Raw genomic sequence first — 21,996 nt, 5'->3', positions numbered from 1 at the left:
TACTAACCGGGAACACTCCATCCCTCTGAAAACCTATTATATTTGCATTAGGACTCGCTAATTTGCCAGGCATGGTGGTACATGCCTATAGTCCCAGCTATTAGGGAGGCTGTGGTGGGAGGATCACTTAAGCCCAGGAGTTCAAGGCCAGCCTGGGCAAAACAGCAGGACTCTATCACTAAAAGAATATTATAAATAAAAAGAATCACTAATTAGTTCAGCCAAATGTTACTGTTCTCTAAATGTTTTATAGCAAGCTTGTCCAACCTGCAGCCCAGGGAGGCTTTGAATGAGGCCCAACACAAATTCATAAACTTCCTTAAAATATTATGAGATTTATTTATTTATTTTTAGCTCAGCTATCATCAATGTTAAGTGTGTTTTATGTGTGGCCCAAGATAAGTCTTCTTCAAATGTGGCCCAGGGATGCCAAAAGATTGGACACCCCTGTTTTATAGGCATTAATCTCATCTGCTAAATTAGATTGTACTTACTGAAATGTAGTGCTATGACATATACTTCCTTTGTAGATTCCAAAGCAATAGAAACATAGTAGGTACAGAATAAATATTAATTGTATGGTGAAAACAGAAATACCAGGTACAGAGCAGAAAAGGATGAGGAAGAAATAGAGAAACTAAGGCAATCACTGAAGGGGGCCCAAGAAAAAAAACAATCCTACATATCATTATCAACTTACTGGGCATCTGCTCAGGGGAGCCAAGGTTTATGGAGTTGTCAGCAGCACCCACCGCCACTCCATTGATGGAAGAACCACAATCTGCAAGGACTCCCAAGCAGGCTGAGCGCCCACAATCCCAAAGTCGTGCTGTCCCATCTCGAGAACCAGATACCACATTCCTCCCCCGATCAACGATGGCTGTATCCAGGATACCTAGCAAGAGAAAAAAACTCCCTAAGATGGAGGATGGAGTAAAGGAACTACAAGGGCAGAGAAGATGGAGCTGCATAAATGACTCCATCCCTTCACAAACATGTTCTGAACAGGTACCACATGCTGGCCATGTTCAAGTGCTCGAAAAACAGAAATAGAGTCCCAGCTCCCCAATAAATCAAAGTTTAGCTGTGAAAGACAGGCATGGAAAAACAAATTCTGGATTTAATTTTTAGTGGAGTGTGCTAGAGCAATCATGTTCAAGTTTTTTATTTTATCTTCAAAACCCTTTTTAAAAAATAAAAATTAAGAGGTCGAGTATGGTGGCTCATGCCTGTAATCCCAGCACTTTGGGAGGCTGAGGCAGGTGGATTGCCTGAGCTCAGGAGTTCAAGACCAGCCTGGCTAATATGATGAAACCCCGTCTCTACTAAAAATACAAAATAGCCAGGTGTGGTGGCACATGCCTGTAATCCCAGCTAATCAGGAGGCTGAGGCAGGAGAATCGCTTGAACCTGGGAGGCGGAGGTTGCAGTGAGCTGAGGTCACACCACTGCACTCCAGCCTTCGACAGAGGAGACTCCATCTCAAATAAATAAATAAATAATAAATAAATAAAGTAGACACCTTAACAAGAACTTTGGAGAAAAAAAAAATAAGACACCTAAGAGAATTCAGTTTGAAAATCACTGCCTTGGCCAGGTACAGTGGTACACACCTGTAATTCCAGCACTTCGGGAGGATGAGGCAGAAGAATCTCTTGAGCTCAGGAGGTCGAGACCAGCCTGGGCAACACAGCATGACTTTGTCTATACAAAAAATTTAATTCAGGCATGAGGCTTGTGCCTGTAGTCCCAGCTACTCAGGAGGCTGAGGTGGGAGGATTGCTTGAGCCCTGGAGTTCAAGGCGACAGTAAGCCATGATTGCTTCACTGTACTCCAGCCTGGGCAGTGGAGCAAGACCCCACTATATATACATATAATTACATATATCTTGCTGCTGCTTTCAGTCATAATTGATTAAAAGGGTTAGCCTCCCCATTTGAAAAAAGGACATGACTTCTGGTTCTGGCCAAGAAAGAGTAGTCCCATTGCTCCTAGGTCCTTCCATTTACAACTGAAAAGTCGTGGACACAGCAAGCATAGGAAGACTCGGAATGACGGAAAGAAGGTGGTGGACCACCTAAGGACCTCAGGATTTAAAGAATAACATAGCAGCCGGGCGCGGTGGCTCAAGCCTGTAATCCCAGCACTTTGGGAGGCTGAGACGGGTGGATCACAAGGTCAGGAGATCGAGACCATCCTGGCTAACCCGGTGAAACCCTGTCTCTACTAAAAAATACAAAAAAAAACTAGTCGGGCGAGGTGGCTGGCGCCTGTAGTCCCAGCTACTCCGGAGGCTGAGGCAGGAGAATGGCGTAAACCCGGGAGGCGGAGCTTGCAGTGAGCTGAGATCCGGCCACTGCACTCCAGCCTGGGCGACAGAGTGAGACTCCGTCTCAAAAAAAAAAAAAAAAAAAAAAAAAAAAAAAAAAAAAAAAAGAATAACATAGCAATGAGTTCCTGGATTTCTTTATTGCCTCCCACATATCCTGGACAGGACGTTGCAGAAGCCTCCAACACGAAACTGCTAACAGGAACAGAGTTAAAAAACAAAACAAAACAAAACTCCCAGTAAAGTCTGTTGCCCCTAGCGCAAAGACTGAGAAGGACATAGCTCACAAAATAGAAATCTTCTTGGCAACATCCACCCTATACAAGTAGACACCAACAGAAAAACTGTTACTCCCCCTCCCCCATGGTTTCAGTGGGGCTGAACAGGAGGTGATCGTCTACCCTGCTCCCATGGAAGCAGGCAGCAGCACTCCCATTCCCCTACCCAGTGGGGCTGACCAGGCTAAGTAGGGTATTGTCATCAGGATCCAGCAGTGAGCTTCCATCCCCATCTGGCACTGACAGGCACAAAGAGGTGCCCTGAGGTGCCCACAACCCCTTCCCAGGTGTCAGTCAGCAGCGAACCAAGCTTGTAACGCCACTAGGAGGCAATGAGGTGATGCAAGTCAGGTGGTGCAACTGTGTCCTACTTTCACCAAGAAGGTGACACAGGACCAAGGGGGAAGCTGAACTTCCACCTCCCCCGTCTACAATGTGAGGCGGTATAAGTCAGTGCTCCACTTTTGCCAGGGTAGTGTAAGGGGAGCCCAGTAGGAGGCTGAACATTCTTATCTACCCAGCCCTCATACCACACCTCAACAGGGAATTGCCTGCCAAAAAAGATGATAGAATTAAGATCGAGTGTTATAATGTCCAAAATGTCTATTGGTTTTACAGTTTTTGAAGCCCTTTATTATCTATAATATGAATATTTGGTCCCTAGCTTCAGGAATACACAGCACAAAAAAATAGAGTTAATTATAGACATAAAGACTTACAATGGAAAAAAAAGAGAAAAAAATACACAAACAATATATCTGGAAAAAAAAAAGACTTACAATACAATGGCACAGGTGTAAAAACACAGAGTTGTATAGGGTAGAGAGGTAGTGCAACCTTATGGTGATCCAGGCAGGGCTAGTATTTGTTTTATTAAAACTCATTTAACGATGCTTAGTATAGGTGCCAAATAAATTAAGAGTAGCTGACCAAAGGTCACATAGCTAATTAGTGGTCTTTAGCATACTTTCGTTCCTCTTAAAATGAAATGACTTCAGATACACAAACCTTGACAAAAACTCTACAGCAACTCAGCGTAACGTACAAGTGCCAATCCAATGTGATTAACCATGTCTCTCAATTCTCACTGGAAATTTCACTTTGTTTAGAAAAAGATGAGTTTATGGAAAATGCCACAGCTTTAAAAAGTAGCCAAGTTAGGGTCTGTGTGGGAAAATATGATTAAAAGCAACTCAGGTGGGACCTAATCACTATAGTGTAACTTTTCAAATAGATGCAGTTTAAAATAAAAACTAAATCCAAGCCAGGTACAGTGGCTCACGACTGTAACCCCAGCACTTTGGGAGTCCGAGGCAGGCAGATCACTCGAGGCCAGGAGTTTAAGACCAGCCTAACCAACATAGCGAAACCCTGTCTATACTAAAATACAAAAATTAGCAGGGTGTGGTGGCAGATGCCTATAATTCCAGCTACTTGGGAGGCTGAGGCACAAGAATCACTTGAACCTGGGAGGCAGAGGTTGAAGTGAGCTGAGATGGCGCCACTACACTCCAGCCTAGGTAACAGAGGGAGTCTCAAAAAAAAAAAAAAAAAGAAAACGAAATTCAATTTATACAGCTGACAACAGTTGTTAGGTAAATGTAATTCTCACAGCTATATACCCACTAGATAAAGTCTACTAGAGAAAAGATTTTTCAGTCTTCCTCTCAAAAACAGATCTATCGAGCCCATATGGTTTGCTGCCATCTTGTTTCTTATTTTGCAATTGGTCACCAAAGTATTTTGAGTTTGGAAAATCTACCTTTCTATTTTAACTCCATAACACATTCAGCAAAAATCTAATTAGAAAATATCTTAGAGCTTTTAAGAATCCTAAGGAATCATCAGAAGGAAGGTCTTTCAGGTCTTATTAAGCAATCAAAGATCTCTTTATGTCTCTATGGGAAGTTCCAACCGCTATTTCAAAATGCTACTGAGTTCCACGGAAGTGATACATGCTTTTGGGAAAAAACAATTCTGAAAAGTATGTATTCAAGGCACAGATGCTATAGCTGTGGCTAGAAAGCTGACTACATTATTAATTGTGTATAAATTTCAAGTAATATTCAGCAAAGAGTTGCAATCTAGATAGTTTTCCTTTTCTATAAAAGCAGAGTGAAAAATTATCACCCTCTCTTTAGTAAAATATCACTCATAATATAACAGCATCTGGTGTGGGTCTCTTAACACTTACATGACAAGAATAAAGAAAATAGGACCCTGGGGAAGTGGGAACCTATGAAGAATGACTTTAGAAAGAAGCTACGGGCCGGGCGCGGTGGCTCAAGCCTGTAATCCCAGCACTTTGGGAGGCCGAGACGGGTGGATCACAAGGTCAGGAGATCGAGACCATCCTGGCTAACACGGTGAAACCCCGTCTCTACTAAAAAATACAAAAACCTAGCCGGGCGAGGTGGCGGGCGTCTGTAGTCCCAGCTACTCGGGAGGCTGAGGCAGGAGAATGGCGTGAACCCGGGAGGCGGAGCTTGCAGTGAGCTGAGATCCGGCCACTGCACTCCAGTCTGGGCGACAAAGCGAGACTCTGTCTCAACAAAAAAAAAAAAAAGAAGAAGAAGCTACGAAAGTAGCAATTTTGGCTAGGCGTGGTGGCTCATGCCTGTAATCGCAATACTTTGGGAGGCCAATGAGGGAGAATCACGAGGTCAGGAGTTCGAGACCAGCCTTGCCAATATGGTGAAACCCAGTTTCTTCTAAAAATACAAAAATTAGCAGGGCATGGTGGTGTGCACCTGTAGTCCCAACTACTTGGGAAGCTGAGGCAGAAGAATCACTTGAACCCAGGAGGCAGAGGTTGCACTGAGCCGAGATCATGCCACTGCACACCAGCCTGGGTGACAGTGAGATTCTGTCTCAAAAAAAAAAAAAAAAAAAGAAAGTAGCAATTTCAAGAATGCCTTTCTAAGAGAAGCAGCCACAGCTAAGGCTTACCAGAAGCTGCAAAAAGTTTTACTGTTATTTTTGTTTTGTTTTGTTGAGATGGGGTCTCACTATGTTGCCCAGGCTAGAGTGCCATTGCTATTCACAGGCACAATTATATCACACTGCAGCCCTGAACTCCTGGCCTCAAAAGATCTGTCTACCTTAGCCTCCCAAATAGCTGGGATTACAGACATGCACCACTGTACCCAGCTGGAAAAGGCTTTAGATATCAAACCAAATAGATACAAGTCTTCACCATATAAACCAGAACACAGAAGCATTTGCCTTCAAGAAAAGATTCATTGGCCGGGCGCGGTGGCTCAAGCCTCTAATCCCAGCACTTTGGGAGGCCGAGACGGGCGGATCACGAGGTCAGGAGATCGAGACCATCCTGGCTAACACGTGAAAACCCATCTCTACTAAAAGATACAAAAAAAAAAACTAGCCGGGCGAGGTGGCGGGCGCCTGTAGTCCCAGCTACACGGGAGGCTGAGGCAGGAGAATGGTGTAAACCTGGGAGACGGAGCTTGCAGTGAGCTGAGATCCGGCCACTGCACTCCAGCCTGGGCCACAGAGCAAGACTCCGTCTCAAAAAAAAAAAAAAAAAAAAAAAAAAAAGATTCAACAGAATCACATAAAAGCATCCCAGCCAAAGTCTGGAAATACGAATAACATTAGAAGAAACTATTCCTGAAATAAGTATTTGTAAGAAATAAAGCAAATTTCATATTCCCAGGTGTATATTCTTAACAAGTTTATTTAAATTATTTAGTTTCTCTATCATATTAAGCTATTCTAATGTTGCTAGAGAACAATATACATACATGTGTATATGGGAAAATGGCTATGACTCAGATCTCTGAAAAAAAAAATAAGCCTTGAAGCACCTCCTATTACTTGGAGGCAGCATAGCCAATTTCTAAGAAAGTATTTAAGACTTGGAAAATAATGGCCCAACTGCTGAAACTGCAACTTGGTTTCTTAAAATTATTCTATAAATATAAGCATTTCCACTACCATTATGAGAAAAAAAAACTAAGCCAACTAGTTAACTAAAATGGAGTTTAATTTGGTCTCAACATTTCACTGATTATGAAAGATGAAATGCTTATTATAAAAAATTAGGATTATAAATGTATATTCCCAAATTTCACAACCTTACTTAAATGGCCTGGGCAATTTAACTTCAAACTGATTAAACTGCATTTTAGAGTTACTTATTGAGCTCATATATTACTAACACAAAACTACTTTTAGTCTACCTTTCCATTTGAAAAATTCAGCATACACACAGAAACCTTACCTCTGCTTGTTAATTAAGAACACAATAATACTTTAGTTATATATTTAAATACACACACACACACACACAGTATTGGGGCACCAATTTATGTATATATACTTTTTTTTTTTTTTTGAGACGGAGTCTCACTCTGTTGCCCAGGCTGGAGTGAAGTGGTGCGATCTTGGCACAATGCAACCTCCGCCTCCCAGGTTCAAGCGATTCTCCCGCCTCAGCTTTCCAAGTAGCTGGGATTACAGGCGCATACCACTACACCTGGCTAATTTTTGTATTTTTTGTAGAGATGGGGTTTTCCCATGTTTGCCAGGCTGGTTTCGAACTGCTGACCTCAGGCGATCCGCCCACCTCGGCCTCCCAAAGTGCTGGGATTACATGGTGAGACACCGCACCCGGCCATTTCTGTTTTTTTAATATGGCTCATGGCTCTGGATAATAAAATGCTTCAAAATCTCATAACTCAAGAGAATTTTTTTTTTTTTTTTGAGACAGAGTTTCACTCGTTGGCCACGCTGGAGTGCAATGGCATGATCTCAGCTCACTGCAACCTCTGCCTCCTGAGTTCAAGCGATTCTCCCACGTCAGACCCCTGAGTAGCTGGGATTACAGGCGCCAGCCACCACACCCGGCTAATTTTTGTATTTTTAGTAGAGACGGGGTTTCACCATGTTGGCGAGGCTGGTCTTGAACTCCTGACCTCAGATGATCCACCTGCCTCCGCCTCCAAAAGTGCTGGGATTACAGGCATAAGCTACTGTGCCCGGACCAAGATTTTTTTTTTTAAGTCACACAAAGCAACTCGGAAGTCATTTGGTTGAAGATAGTGACAATCACTCAATCTTTAGGTTGCTAAGCTGTCAGATCTAGCTATATATATGTTGTTAAACTATCAGAGATCTATCTTGATTTTTGCCATGCTGTGGAAGAATGGGCAACCCCAAATCTGGGGCTACTTTATCCAACTAACTGGAAAGGAGCTTTCATGACCTGATAGAGGTTAGCCTGGATCTGACTTCATGTCATTTCTTCTAAAATATATCATCCTGTTCAATCTACTAAAAACTCCCCTCTCAAGAAAAAAGTCAGGGCTGTTATACTCTGCAGAAGGCACTACTCTACCCCAGGACTTTCTCACAAGGCTAAAAGAATGGAACAAGTATGCGAATAAAAGCTTAAATCTAAATTGATTTAACATTCTAGGCTGGGCATGGTGACTCACGCCTGTAATCCCAGCACTTTGGGAGACTGAGGCGGGCAGATCACAAGGTCAGGAGTTTGAGACCAGCCTGGCCAATATGGTGAAACCCAGTCTCTACTAAAAATACAAAAAAAAATTAGCCAGGCGTGGTGGCGCATGCCTGTAATCCCAGCTACTCGGGAGGCTGAGGCAGGAGAACTGCTTTAACCTGGGAGGCAGAGGTTGCAGTGAGCCAAGATCGCACCACTGCACTCCAGCCTGGGAGACAGAGTGAGACTCCGTCTCAAAATAAATAAACAAACAAACAAACATTCTACTATTTACTCTAAGCTAAGGGTCACATACATATTCTCAGGGAGAATTAAAGAAAGTTGGAAGACTTAGAATTCTGTAGAGGGAACAATAATTGCAGTGATCCAAAGGTATTTAGAAACTGGGTGTGCACTGACGTTGAATATGCATCTTGTTAACTAAGTTCAACGTGCAGAGTCATGACTTGTTCCACTGAAATGTTTTCCTGTGCCCCACACCTTCAAAGTGATGGCCAGATCTGAGGTGAAGCTTGCACTGTTCCTCTAGACTCCTTTGGCTCCTGGACTCCCCAGATTTGTAGGCCATTCTGACTTCTTAAATCTCTCAGTTCTTCAGGAGGTGATGAGTTCTTCAGTAATGTGAGGAAGGCTCTGAATATTGTTTTTATTCCCTCTCAACGTACCCATTTTCTTACGTCACAGAAGTAAACCATTTATGTACTTAGGTTAATGTGTGTGTTTGCTAAAACATCAGCATGTAATCTGGCAAAATGTTTTTAATAAAGAAATATCAAAACTTAAAACTTGGGCCAGGTGCAGTGGCTATCTGTAATCCCAGCACTTTGGGAGGCCAAGGTAGGCAGATCACTTGTGGCCAGTTTAAGACCAGCCTGGCCAACACAGCGAAACCCCATCTCTACTAAAAAATACAAAAATTAGTTGTATGTGGTGGTGCACGCCTATGATCCCAGCTACTTGAGAGACTGAGGCACAATGATCGCATGAGCCTGGGATGGGGAGGTTGCAGTGAGCCAAGCTGGCATCACTGCACTCCAGACTGGGCAACAAGCGAAACTCTGTCTAAAAAAAAAAAAGGCAAGGCGCGGTGGCTCATGTCTGTAATCCCAGGACTTTGGGAGGCCGAGGCAGGTGGATCACCCTGAGGTCAAGAGTTTGAGACCAGCCTGACCAATATGGTGAAACCCCATCTCTACTAAAAATACAAAAATTAGCAGGTGTGGTGATGTGCACCTGTAGTCCCAGCTACTTGGGAAGCAAAGGTTACACCGAGCTGAGATCATGCCACTGGACTCCGGCCTATGCGACAGAGCAAACTCCGTCTAAAAAAAAAAAGCTTAAAACTTGTTCTCCACACACCAAGTTACAATGTACGGAGGTTCACAAAAACAGAGTTAAAAATCCCATAAGTTGAAGGCAATACAAATTAATTCCCAAATTAGTGGTACACACAATATGTATTATGGTTCCAGAAGAAGGATCAAGGAATTATTTGGGGATATTATCACATATTTTTAAAATATTCAAACTTGTAAAATAGGAATAGCATACTTATCTCCTTTTCAATATTCCAATTAAGGATAAAACATGCCTAAATTATATTTTTTCCCCACAAAAGTCAGTTACAAAGGGAAGATGTTCCCACTCTATCTCTATAATCTGATATTAACTGGTTATAAGGCTAATCCATTTTTAAAACATGAACTGTAATTTAAATCTATGGGAATCATCAAGCTCTATCTATAATGTCTGATGATGCAGCCATTAGCTACCCAGCTTTTACTGTTCTCTCAGCCAAAAGACTAATATGACAAAATGTAGGCACACCTCCTTCTCTCTCACTCTATTTCCCAACACACAAGTATTTGATTTCCTGGAGAGAATTTTTTTTTTTTTAATCAATTGTAGAAAACAACTGATAAAGCTGGGATTATAGGCATGCACCACTGCACCCAGCTGGAAAAGGCTTTAGGTATCAAACCAACTGTGTAAGACAGTTCAAGATAGCAATAAAAAGATTGTGTGGCAAAGGAATTTCTGGTCCTTAGGGAAATGGCAGCTCCTCTAAATGCCCAGCTGGATGGATTGTGCATTCGTGAATAACTAGTTTCTGTTTCTACCTTTTCAGTGATTCATTTCTGGGTATCATTAGAGAAGCCTTCTGGAGAAACCACACTTCATACCTCCTTTGTGACCTTTGAAGGTCACCACGCAGCTAGCATCTTCAGCTGACCATATCTTCAGCTGGGCATCCATTCCCCCACTCAGGACCACAAGGCCTGATGGGAAAAACCTGCAACAATTCACATCAAACACATGTCCTTCCAATACTCTCTGGAAAAACAAAAGAAAATTCCATGCTAGTTCTCTTGTCCATCCCTTGATGTTCTCTTACCTCCCATACTCTGGTTCCTTATGTGAAATACCTACATGCTAAACCCACATGCTAGGTTTTAAAGCTAAGGATATCCAAAGGATCTCTTAGCTCATTTGTCTAGTAGGCAGTGTTGGCTCTCTTTCCTGGAATTCAGCTATAGAGGTTATAGAATTGAATTCCATGTAAAAACACCCCAGAGCCTAGGTTAAAAAAAAAAAATCCATGGCTCTCACAGCTATCTCTAGGTCTAGATCTAAGAATAAAGAGCTGAGGTGGCTTGGGGACCCTTTTACTCATCTCTATTTAAAATCCTATTCTGTCTTGGAAACAGATCACTGAGGCAATTAAAAAACAAGGGCACACCCACTTAGACCTTTACTGGTCTGGCTCCTTAACTGCTCCAGCCCCACTCTGTTCTGCCAAATCACTGAGCTTGAGAATGGTTCTCCAATTAACAAATGGGAGGCCAGGAGTGGTGGCTCACACCTGTAATCCCAGCACTTTGGGAGGCCAAGGTGGGCAGATGACTTAAGGTGAGGAGTTGGAGACCAGCCTGGCCAACATGGTGAAAGCCCATCTCTACTAAAAATACAAAAATTAGATGTGTACGGTGGCACATGCCTGTAATCCCAGCTACTTGGGAGGCTGAGGCACAAGAATCGCTTGAACCCAGGAGGCAGCACTGCACTCCAGCCTGGGCAACAGAGCAAGACTGTCTCAAAAAAAAAAAAAAAAAAAGGAAAAGAAAAGAAACAACAAAAAACACAAAAATGGAAGAAAAGAGAGCAACTGACATGCAGAGTGGTCCCACATTTTTAGAACGGGCCATTCTTCCTTCCATGTCCCAGTCCAAGGCTTCTCAGACCACCCTTTGTGTTTAAGACCCTAAAAGCACATCCAAATCCTTTACCCTGAGTTCTCCATTGGAAGCCTGCCAGATTTTCATGGTCCCATCAGTACTAGAAGACACACCAAGACCTCCTCCACTGGAAATGTCCAAGCATGTTATCTGTTCAAAGAGAAAACAATGTGTTAGAAATAATGAAATACTCGTATTCCCTTGAAATATGTTATAAACTTCCCTTGTTTCACTCTTGCAAGACTTTCTGAAGCCTATGTTGCCCAAAAAAAAGTACTGCTTTTTGATGTAAAGGTTGAGTTATCATCACCAACCTCCCAACAAGGCTGAAGTAAACACCTTTTACTTCTTCAAACAAAAAGATATTCCTCTATTCATCTAATGCTTCAGCTAAAAAGTTTTCCCTATCCCCATTTCATTTCCATAGTTTCCATGTGTTGCATTTATTTGTTTGTTTGACAGAGTTTCACTCCCATCACCCAGGCGGGAGTGCAATGCCCCCATCTCAGCTCACTGCAACCTCTGCCTCCCAGGCTCAAACGATTCTCCTGCCTCAGCCTCCCGAGTAGTTGGAACTATAGGCGCACACCAATGTGCCTGACTAATTTTTGTATTTTTTTATAGAGATGGGGTTTCGCCATGTTGCCCAAGTTAGTCTCAAACTCCTGAGCTCAAGTGATTCTCCCATCTCAGCCTCCCAGAGTGCTGAGATTATAGGCACGAGCCACTATGCCCAGCCCTGCTATTTTATTTTAAAATTAAGACCAAGTGCAGTGGCTCACATCTGTGTAATCCCAACACTCTGGGAGGCCAAGGCAGGAGGACCACTTGAGCCCAGGAGTTTGAGACCAGCCTGGGCAATATAATGAGACTCCATCTCTACAAAAAATTTTAAAGTAAATATAAAAAATAAAAAGAAAATTAAGATACCTCTCCTAATTCTTAGGAACCCAGTTACACAAAAGATAATGTTCTAAGATGCAAAAGGAGGATTCAAGAGCACAGGTATTTCCACATATACCTATATATAGGTATAGCTATAGAAAATATACAGATATAGATCTTTCAGAATAAAGAATAGAGAAATATCAGATTCACTTTTTGTTTTCCAAATTCACTTTTATAGTTTCTTTTTCTTTTTCTTTTTTTTAAGACAGGGTCTCACTCTGTTGCTCAGGCTGAAGTGCAGTGGTGTGATTACAACTCACTACAGTCTCAACCTCTTAGGAACAAGTGATCCTCCTACCTCAGCTTCCCAAGCAGCTGAGATTACAAACATGGGCTGGCATGTCCAGCTAATTTTTTAATTTTTTTTTTTTTTTTTGGAGAGATGGGGTCCCCCTATGTTGCCCAGGCTGGTCTTGAACTCCTGGGCTCAAGCTATCCTTCTGCCTCAGCCTCCCAAAGTGCTAGGATCACAGGCATGAGCCACCACATCTAGCCTCACTTTTGTAATTTCAGTATCAGCAATCACTTCATGCATAAACCATTATCAGAATAACAAATCTTTTATACACATACAAAGCTGTACTCTTTTATTAAAAAACAACCAGCTGCAAATGCTCCAGAAATGTGGGACCAAGATATGCAATTCCAGACATATTCCCAGCAACAATAATTCCCATATAAGTTATTAAGAAAAAAGTAGGGACTTTGGCTTTAATTATCCAACTTTTCATTTTACTTTATTCTATGCCAATTAAACCATAATTAATAAATTTGGGAAGAACTATAGGGATATATCCATCAACTCTAACATTTTCTAAGACTTTTCTTCTTTATTTTGCTTCCTTGTTATACAAGGACGGCTAATTTAGTAGTGGATCCTTTACTGGTAAGCAACATACTTCAGGTTCTGTCCTGATACAGGTGGCATCTATTCAATTGCTTGCTGGTAGGCAGTGGACACCAAGGCTAGACTGTACACCTCAAAATGAACATGTCCAAAGAGAACTTTTATTTCCCCTGCCCCATCCCAATACAGCTGCTCCTCCTCCAATTAGTAAATGGAACACAATTTACCTACTTCTCAGGCAAAAATTTTTTGAATCATCCCAACTCCTCATTTTCTCTCATACCTAACATCCAAGTCATCAGCAAATCATGTCTGGTTCCACACTCCTAAAATGTAAGTAAGCCCTATAAGGGTAGTTTTATTAGTTTGATTCAGTGCCCAGAAGAGTAGCTGAAATATAGTAGGTGATTAATAAATGGATGAATCATCTTTCAGTAAGCTCAAATAAAAAGAGAATAAGAAATAGAAAAGGAGCATAGTTAATTTTTGTTTGTTTGTTTTTGAGACATGGTCTCGGTCTGTAACCCAGGCTGGAATGCAATGGCACAATCACAGCTCACTGCAGCCTTGACCTCCTAGGCTCAAGCAATCCTTCCATCCCAGCCTCCTGAGCAGCTGGGACTACAGGCACACACTACCACATCCAGCTAATTTTGTTTGTTTATTTTTTGAGACAGAGTGTTGCTCAGTCACCCAGGCTGCAATGCAGTAGCGTGACCTCAGCTCACTGCAACCTCTGCCTCCTGGGTTCAAGTGATTCGTGTGCCTTAGTGTCCGGAGTAGCTGGGATTATAGACGTGCACCACCACACCCAGCTGATTTTTATATTTTTAGTAGAGATGGGGTTTCATTATGTTGGCCAGGCTGGTCTTGAATTCCTAGCCTCAAATTATCTGCCCACCTCGGCCTCCCAAAGTGCTGGGATTACAGGTGTGAGCCACCACACCCAGCCTATTTTGTTTATTTTTTTTAGAGACAAGGTCTCAGTATGTTGCCTAGGCTGGTCTCAAACTCCTGGGCTCACGTGATCCTCCTGCCTTGGCCTCCCAGAGTGCTGGGTACAGGCATGAGCCACTATGCCTAGCCTGTAAATGATTTTTAAAATAACTTACTTCTCAAAAGGTGAGTGGCATTCCCAACTCTCCCAAGAGGTTAATCGCCTTCTCCCTCAAGTTAAAGCAGAAAATAATAAAAAATTATGTATAAAGGCCAGGCACAGTGGCTCATACCTATAATCCCAGCATTTTGGGAAGCCAAGGAGAGAGGACTGCTTGAAGTCAGCAGTTTGAGACCAGCCTGGGCAACAGAGCAGGACTCCACCTCTACAAAAAATAAGAATAAAAATTTTTAGGCTGGGCGCGGTGGCTCAAGCCTGCAATCCCAGCACTTTGGGAGGCCGAGATGGGCGGATCACAAGGTCAGGAGATCGAGACCATCCTGGCAAACACAGTGAAATCCTGTCTCTACTAAAAATACAAAAAACTAGCCGGGCGAGGTGGCGGGCGCCTGTAGTCCCAGCTACTCGGGAGGCTGAGGCAGGAGAATGGCGTAAACCTGGGAGGCGGAGCTTGCAGTGAGCTGAGATCTGGCCACTGCACTCCAGCCTGGGTGACAGAGCGAGACTCTGTCTCAAAAAAAAAAAAAAAAAAAAAAATTTTTTTAGGCCAGGCACGGTGGCTCACACCTGTAATCCCAGCACTTCCAGAGGCCGAGATGGGCAGATCACTTGAGGTCAGGAGTTGAAGATCAGCCTGGCCAACATAGTGAAACCCCACCTCTACTAAAAATACAAAACTTATCTAGGTGTGGTGGTGGGTACCTATAATTCCAGCTACTCAGGAGGCTGAGGCAGGAGAATCGTTTGAGTCCAGGAGGCAGAAGTTGCAGGGAACTGAGATCATGCCACTGCACTTCAGGCTGGGCTACAGAGTGAGACTCCATCTGAAAAAAAAAAAAAAAAGCCACGTGTGGTGCATGAACTTTGTAGTTCTAGCTACTTAGGGGGCTGAGGTGCGAGGATCATTTGAACCTAAGAGTTCAAGGCTAGGGTGAGCTATGATTGTACCACTGTACTACAGGCTGGGAGACAGAGTGAGATCCTATCTCATTTTTTTTAATGACACATAAAGATCTACATTTTAACTAAAATATATAAACATACATTAAAATTCCCTAACTTTTCATTAGTCCACTGATTATTACAAGGACCTTGGCTTTCTTGTAATAAAATATAATCAAAAGGCACAATTTACAGCTTCCAGTTTCTTTAAAGCAAAGCAAATCTTTACTCACACTTACAAAGCAATCTAAGAGCAAAAATTCAACTAGGGTTGCTTTTTCTTTTTATCTTTTCCTGAACATTTTGCATTTATCTTGCCCAGCATACTATTAAAGCAGTTTTTTTTTTTAAATCATCTTTATCACATCTTTTCAAAGCATTCAACTTTGTTTTTTGTGGTGCTTTTGTTTTTTGTTTTTTTTTTTTGAGATGGGGTCTTGTTCTGTTGCCCAGGCTGGAGTGCAGTGGCATGCCCTCGGCTCACTGCAACCTCTACCTCCTGGGTTTAAGCGATGCTCCTGCCTCAGCCTCCCGAGTAGCTGGGATTATAGGTGTGCCCCACCACGCCTGGCTAATTTTTTTGTATTTTTAGTATAGACAGGGTTCACTATGTTGGCCAGGCTGGTCTCGAACTTCAACCTCATGATCTGCCTGCCTCGGCCTCGGCCTCCCAAAGTGCTGGGATTACAGGCAAAAGCCACTGCACCCAGCTGCCTAGTTTTCAAATAAATAATTGCTCTCTGCTTTTCACATTCACATTTTATTGATTTAACATAATATTTAATTAATTTATATAATTTCAAAAATAATATAACTGGCATTACAACTGACTCTTGATAAACATTCAACCTAATGGTATATTTTACAGAGGAAATGCAGAGCAAAAATTGACTCTATAAATCAGTTAAGTGGCGATGCATTAGAACACACCCAAAGTCTTATAATTCCCACATCCTATGACTCAGCAATTCCACTTTTACAAATGAATTCTAATTTCTTCCCATCTTTGGGAGCAAAACTTTAGCTATAAATGTATTCATAAAAATACAAAATCACAAAACTGGAAACACTTGAATGTCCAGTAATATAAAACAGTTAAATTAAATTATAGTAAACTCATCAATAGAATACCATGCAACTCTCAGAAGAATACATTGAAAGACAGCATAGAATAATGGACATATAATTATGTAATAAAAAGTAAGTTATAGGCCAGGCACGGTGGCTCACGCCTGTAATCCCAGCACTTTGGGAGGCCGAGGCAAGAGGATCACAAGGTCAGCAGATCGAGACAGTCCTGGCTAACATGGTGAAACCTCGTCTCTACTAAAAATACAAAAAAAAAAAAAAAATTAGCCGGGCATGGTGGCAGGCGCCCGTAGTCCCAGCTACTCAGGAGGCCGAGGCAGGAGAATGGCGTGAACCCAGGAGGCAGAGCTTGCAGTGAGCCAAGATCATGCCACAGCACTCCAGCCTGGGCAACAGAGTGAGACTCCATCTCAAAAAAAATGAAAAAACAAAACAAAAACACAACAAAACAAAACAAAAAGCAAGTTACAAAATAGCATGTAATGTAAAAACCCATTTTGGTAAAATATTTAAGGAAAAGACAGCCGGGCGCGGGGGCTCAAGCCTGTAATCCCAGCACTTTAGGAGGCCGAGACGGGCGGATCATGAGGTCAGGAGATCGAGACCATCCTGGCTAACACGGTGAAACCCCGTCTCTACTAAAAAATACAAAAAAAACTAGCCGGGCGTGGTGGCGGGCGCCTGTAGTCCCAGCTACTCGGGAGGCTGAGGCAGGAGAATGGCATCAACCCCGGAGGCGGAGCTTGTAGTGAGCTAAGATCCGGCCACTGCACTCCAGCCTGGGTGGCAGAGCGAGACTCCGTCTCAAAAAAAAAAAAAAAAAAAAAAAAGGAAAAGACAGAGTATTAAGTAAAATAATGATATGCAAAGTTGCCATGGTGCTGGCTCATAGTAGGCAATCAATAAATGTGACCTTTACTACTATGATTATTATTTAAAAGGGATATACAGCAGAAGTTCCTAACAGTTACCTTTAGGATACAGAAACACGAGTGATTCTCACTTTTTTTACATGTCCTAAATTTTCATCACTAAGTATATATTTGTTTTGTAATAAGGGTAAAAAAGAGCTCTTTTTTTCTTTTTTTTTTGAGATGGAGTCTCGCACTGTCCCCCAGCCTGGAGTGCAGTGGCGCGATCTCGGTTCACTGCAAGCTCCACCTCCCAGGTTCACGTCATTCTCCTGCCTCAGCCTCCTAAGTAGCTGGGACTACAGGCCCGCCATCACGCCCAGCTAATTTTTTTGTATTTTTAGTAGAGACGGGGTTTCACCATGTTAGCTAGGATGGTCTCAATCTCCTGACCTCGTGATCTGCCCGCCTCAGCTTCCCGAAGTGCTGGGATTACAGGTGATAGGCACAGCGCCCGGCCTTTTTTTTTTTTTTTTTAGTGAGGTAGTGTCTCATTCTGTTGCCCAGCTTGGAGTGCAGTGGCATGAACATGGCTGACTGCAGCCTCGACCTCCTGGGCTCAAGCAATCCTCCTACCTCAGCATTCAGAGTGGCTGGAACTACAGGCACGTGGCACCATGTCTGGCTAATTTTTGTATTTTTTTGTAGAGACAGGGTTTCACCATGTTGCTCAGGCTGGTCTCAAACTCCTGAGCTCAAGTGATCCACCCACCTCGGTCTCCCAAAGTGCTAGGATTATGGGCATGAGCCACCATGCCTGGCCAAAAATCACTCTTTTAAAAAATGTACCAAACAGTAAGAAGTGAATGGCTTCAATATAATCAGTTTTATCTACCAATTTCTCACTTCTGCTTCCAAGAAGCCCATGGTAGAAAAGGCTTTATTACAAAGACCTTTAAAAATTATTCCTCAACATGGTATATTTGAAATTTTGAGAAAATGTCCCTGTCCTGTAGGAAAAGGAATAAAATATGAGCAGCAGCATTATTATGTAAGCATCAACTATTACAAATTTATTTTTATTTATTTATTTTTTGGAGACAGAGTCCAGGCTGCACTACGGTGGCATAATCTCAGTTCACTGCAGCCTCCAACTCCTGGGCTCAAAAATTTCTCCCACCTCAGCCTCCTGAGTAGCTAGGACTACAGGTATGTGCCACCACACCCAGCTAATTTTTGTTTTTTTGTGGAGACAGGGTTTCACTCTGTTGCCCAGGCTTGTCTCAAACTCTTGGCCTCAAGTGATCCTCCTGCCTCTGCCTCCCAAAGTGCTAGGATTACAGGTGTGAACCACTGCACCTAGCCAAGCATCAAGTATTATATCATTATCTGAAAGCTGCTAACTCTCCTAAAACACATACAAGGAAATTTGATATAATCTCTAAGATTACCAGTGAGTAGATCTGAACACATACTGTATGTGGGTGGACTCGAGTACCAGTTTTGCCAAACACATCACACTTCATCAGCTGTATCATCTTACAATGCAAACTAAATGAAAGACATATTAACTTTGAATATGTTTATAGCACCAGACAAGCAAATAAAATGAAAAATTAACATGCTATTACATTTTCTCTTCATTTTATCAAAATACTTACACTCTTTGTATGAATTCTGGAAAAAGTAGTATATGGTGCCAAAAACTTAGAAGATGCACTTTCCTTTGGACATGAAATATGAATGCTTTTCTAAACAAAGAGGAAAAGATGAGATTTGTCAGTAAAACTCCTCCAATGTATTATAATTAAAGCCTCTTAAAGAAAACATTAGGACTACAGGACATTCTCATCTTCTCTGTGTACCCTCTCTCATCCTCCTTTCCCACCCCACAAAACTATCCCTCCCCTATAGATCAGCAGTCCTTTTAAACTGCTGAGGGCTACAGTGTAATTTGGTATCGCTAAGATGCCATTATCTTTTTATGTTGAAATAAACTGCTGCACAGAAGACAGACAAGTAGTATAATACAACCAACAAGCATTAGAGCATTAGTTTTAAGAAGAAACTCTAATACCAATACTCTCAACTGGCAGTGGGGCAAGGAACAGGATCAGCGGAAGAGGACATAAAGAGATATAAGGAAACTCAGCACCAGCTCCCAAGCCTAGGTCTTAAAAGACAAGTCTAAAAGTAAACTTGCTGTCTATAAGAACTTTTAGAGAGAATGTTAGACTACTGACATTTACAATGACCAGATGAAATTGGTAAAGTAAATTATGGTACACCCATAAAATGTATAGGCCTGGGTCAGGCTTGCAGTGCCTACTCCCTGCTTAGACTTAAATTGACTGTACATGTGCATAGACTGGTTATTGTAACACAGTTATATTTTGATGCCCCATGTGTTCTACCTAGTCATTACCACCTGTCTTTCAACTACTATAGGAAGATAACACTGGTGGCATATTAGGAAAGTATGCTTAGAACTAGATGTTAGATTCAGGAGACATGACTTGCTAAAGGCCATCTGTAACCATTTTAGATAAGAATATTGGTGTTTCGAGGTAGCATGTGTAGAGGTTAAAAAAAAGGCTTGGTGGCTGAGCGCGGTGGCTCACGCCTCTAATTCCAGCACTTTGGGAGGCTTAGGCGGGAGGATCACGAGGTCAGGAGATCAAGACCATCCTGGCTAACACAGTGAAACCCCATCCCTACTAAAAATACAAAAAAATTTAGCCTGGTTTGGTAGCGGGCGCCTGTAGTCCCAGTTACTCGGAGGCTGAGGTAGGATAATGTTGTGAACCTGGGAGACGGAGCTTGTAGTAAGCCAAGGTTGTGCCACTGCACTCCAGCCTGGGCAACAGAGTGAGACTCCGTCTCCAAAAAAAGGCTTGGTAAACTCTCCCTCAAGGACTCTTGCAATATGACAGCCCCTTACTCTAACCAGCATAATACCAATACTATCACCTAAGTATAGATCTCCTATAAGGAATTGAGGAGCTACACTCACCAAAGGACCCCTAACCTTTTATCTCTTCTGTAGTAGTACTTCAAAATCTCTGGTAATTCTTTTTTTTTTTTTTTGAGACGGAGTCTCCCACTGTTGCCCAGGCTGGAGTGCAGTGGCGCGATCTGCAAGCTCTGCCTCCCGGGTTCACGACATTTTCCTGCCTCAGCCTCCTGAGTAGCTGGGACTACAGGCGCCCACCACCACGTCTGGCTAATTTTTTTTTTTTTTTTTGTATTTTTAGTAGAGACGGGGTTTCACCATGTTAGCCAGAATGGTCTCGATCTCCTGACTTCGTGATCCACCCACCTCGGCCTCCCAAAGTGCTGGGATTACAGGCATGAGCCACCGCGCCCGGCCAAGTCTCTGGTCATTCTTCAGGACAATGAAAATGACTTCAGTAATCAAAATTTTCTGAATCTCCTTATATCCAACAAGCACAGGTCCTCACAGTTCATTAGAAAGAATGGTTTCAAAGTCAAAATATTCTCATCATTGAATCAGTATGTTCTTTACAGATCTACTCCTTTAAAATGACAATTGGACTATCTACACAAACAGCACTTTCTTAGCCAGCATATCCATGCCTGGCTGCCCGCAGGCCTTTCTTTAAATGAGTTTTTGCTTCTAACTGCGTGACAAAGCCCATATAGCTGCAAGAGTGCTTGCCTGGATTTGGAACTACCTTTTGTACCAGAAACTAAAGTGTCAGCTAAATTCTCTTGGCTGAATATTCACGCTAGCAAGGATGCAAGGAGTTTCAAAAGCTTAGTGTTTGGGCCTCTGTAAGAATTGGGTTAGCTCTCAGAAGACTTCCTTTCTTTGGAGCTATGTGACAGATTTCAATAATCAGTTCTTTTCTCCTACTTTGCAATCTTGCAAATCAACCTTTGATCCACAAACAGACTATGAAGGAAGATAAATGTTAAAATATCTTCCAATAATAGCAGTGGACAATCATGCTGTTAATGAAAATATTTTAAAGAAAAACTGCAAGAGAGATCAGAACAGACAAAATTCAAGTGGAAAAAATGTGAGTATGCTGCACTAAGATAAAATTCTAAGTCAAACATTTTTATCCTCCAGGGTTAGACATTTAAGCACAATGACAGATCTACTGTTTAAGAGAACAATGTAGCAATATCAAATAGCAAAGTGACTCATGACAGTTAGGAAACAAATGAATGTTCAACTATAAGCACTTACTGTCTGAACCCACCCAGCAGGTTCACAGCAAAAATTAGCAATCATGTTTGAAGTGATAAGGACTGTATCCAGGTCTGAGTATGAAGGGAAGAAAGAAGTCAGCATCTAGGCTGTGCAAAAACACCTGAGAAAAACGTAGGCTTGCATGGTAGTGCTAAACTTGGAATCAACAGAACTGGGTTTCAATGCCAGCATACAGTCTGTCTTTGATTATTAGAGATTAATTAACCTCTCTGAGTTTGTTTGCCTATCTGCAAAATGGAAATTTTAAATGCCAATCCCACAGGATTGTCATGGTAAAACAACCAAAACTAACTTTTGTAGTATTTTATAGATTCATCCACATGCAGTCTCATTCCCCATTAACCATTCTAGGAGGTAGATTATGATCTCAGCTTTATTGATGAGGAAACTGAGACCCAGAGAACTAAGTTATTTGTCCAAAATCACATAGCTAATAAGTGTCAGAATTAACTAAGACTTAGATCTTCTGACACCTATAATACCCATAGCTGTTTATGAAAAACAAATATGAAATATAAAATAACATGTAGCCTATTACCTGGCCCAAAGAGAGTAATGAATGAACATTTGCTAAAAATCTTATGTAAAAAACAAAGTATTCTCTATTCTTGTTAGTATACCCAAAATTTT

The 21,996-nt window shown here is 42.0% G+C and overlaps 1 protein-coding gene across 4 annotated transcripts in view; it reads right to left on the bottom strand.

The window, feature by feature from the left end:
* LOC105468727 (proteasomal ATPase associated factor 1) overlaps positions 1-21,996 on the bottom strand; it is a 52,731-nt gene that overhangs the window by 18,077 nt on the left and 12,658 nt on the right. For 2 of the 4 annotated variants that reach the window (XM_071075259.1, XM_071075260.1), the window contains 4 exons: positions 18,788-18,877; positions 11,384-11,482; positions 10,280-10,430; positions 701-895 (listed from right to left, as the gene is read on the bottom strand). In XM_071075259.1, the coding sequence (XP_070931360.1) occupies positions 701-895; positions 10,280-10,430; positions 11,384-11,482; positions 18,788-18,877 (535 nt within the window). Of the gene's footprint in view, positions 1-700; positions 896-10,279; positions 10,431-11,383; positions 11,483-18,787; positions 18,878-21,342; positions 21,417-21,996 lie in introns of all 4 variants that reach the window. The other 2 variants (XM_071075261.1, XM_071075262.1) reach the window with 2 other exon arrangements.

This window comes from Macaca nemestrina, chromosome 12, assembly GCF_043159975.1.
Source record: "Macaca nemestrina isolate mMacNem1 chromosome 12, mMacNem.hap1, whole genome shotgun sequence".
Taxonomy (NCBI): domain Eukaryota; kingdom Metazoa; phylum Chordata; class Mammalia; order Primates; family Cercopithecidae; genus Macaca; species Macaca nemestrina.
The sequence above is the reverse complement of the archived record's forward strand: the minus strand, read 5'-3'. Positions and strand labels throughout refer to the sequence as shown.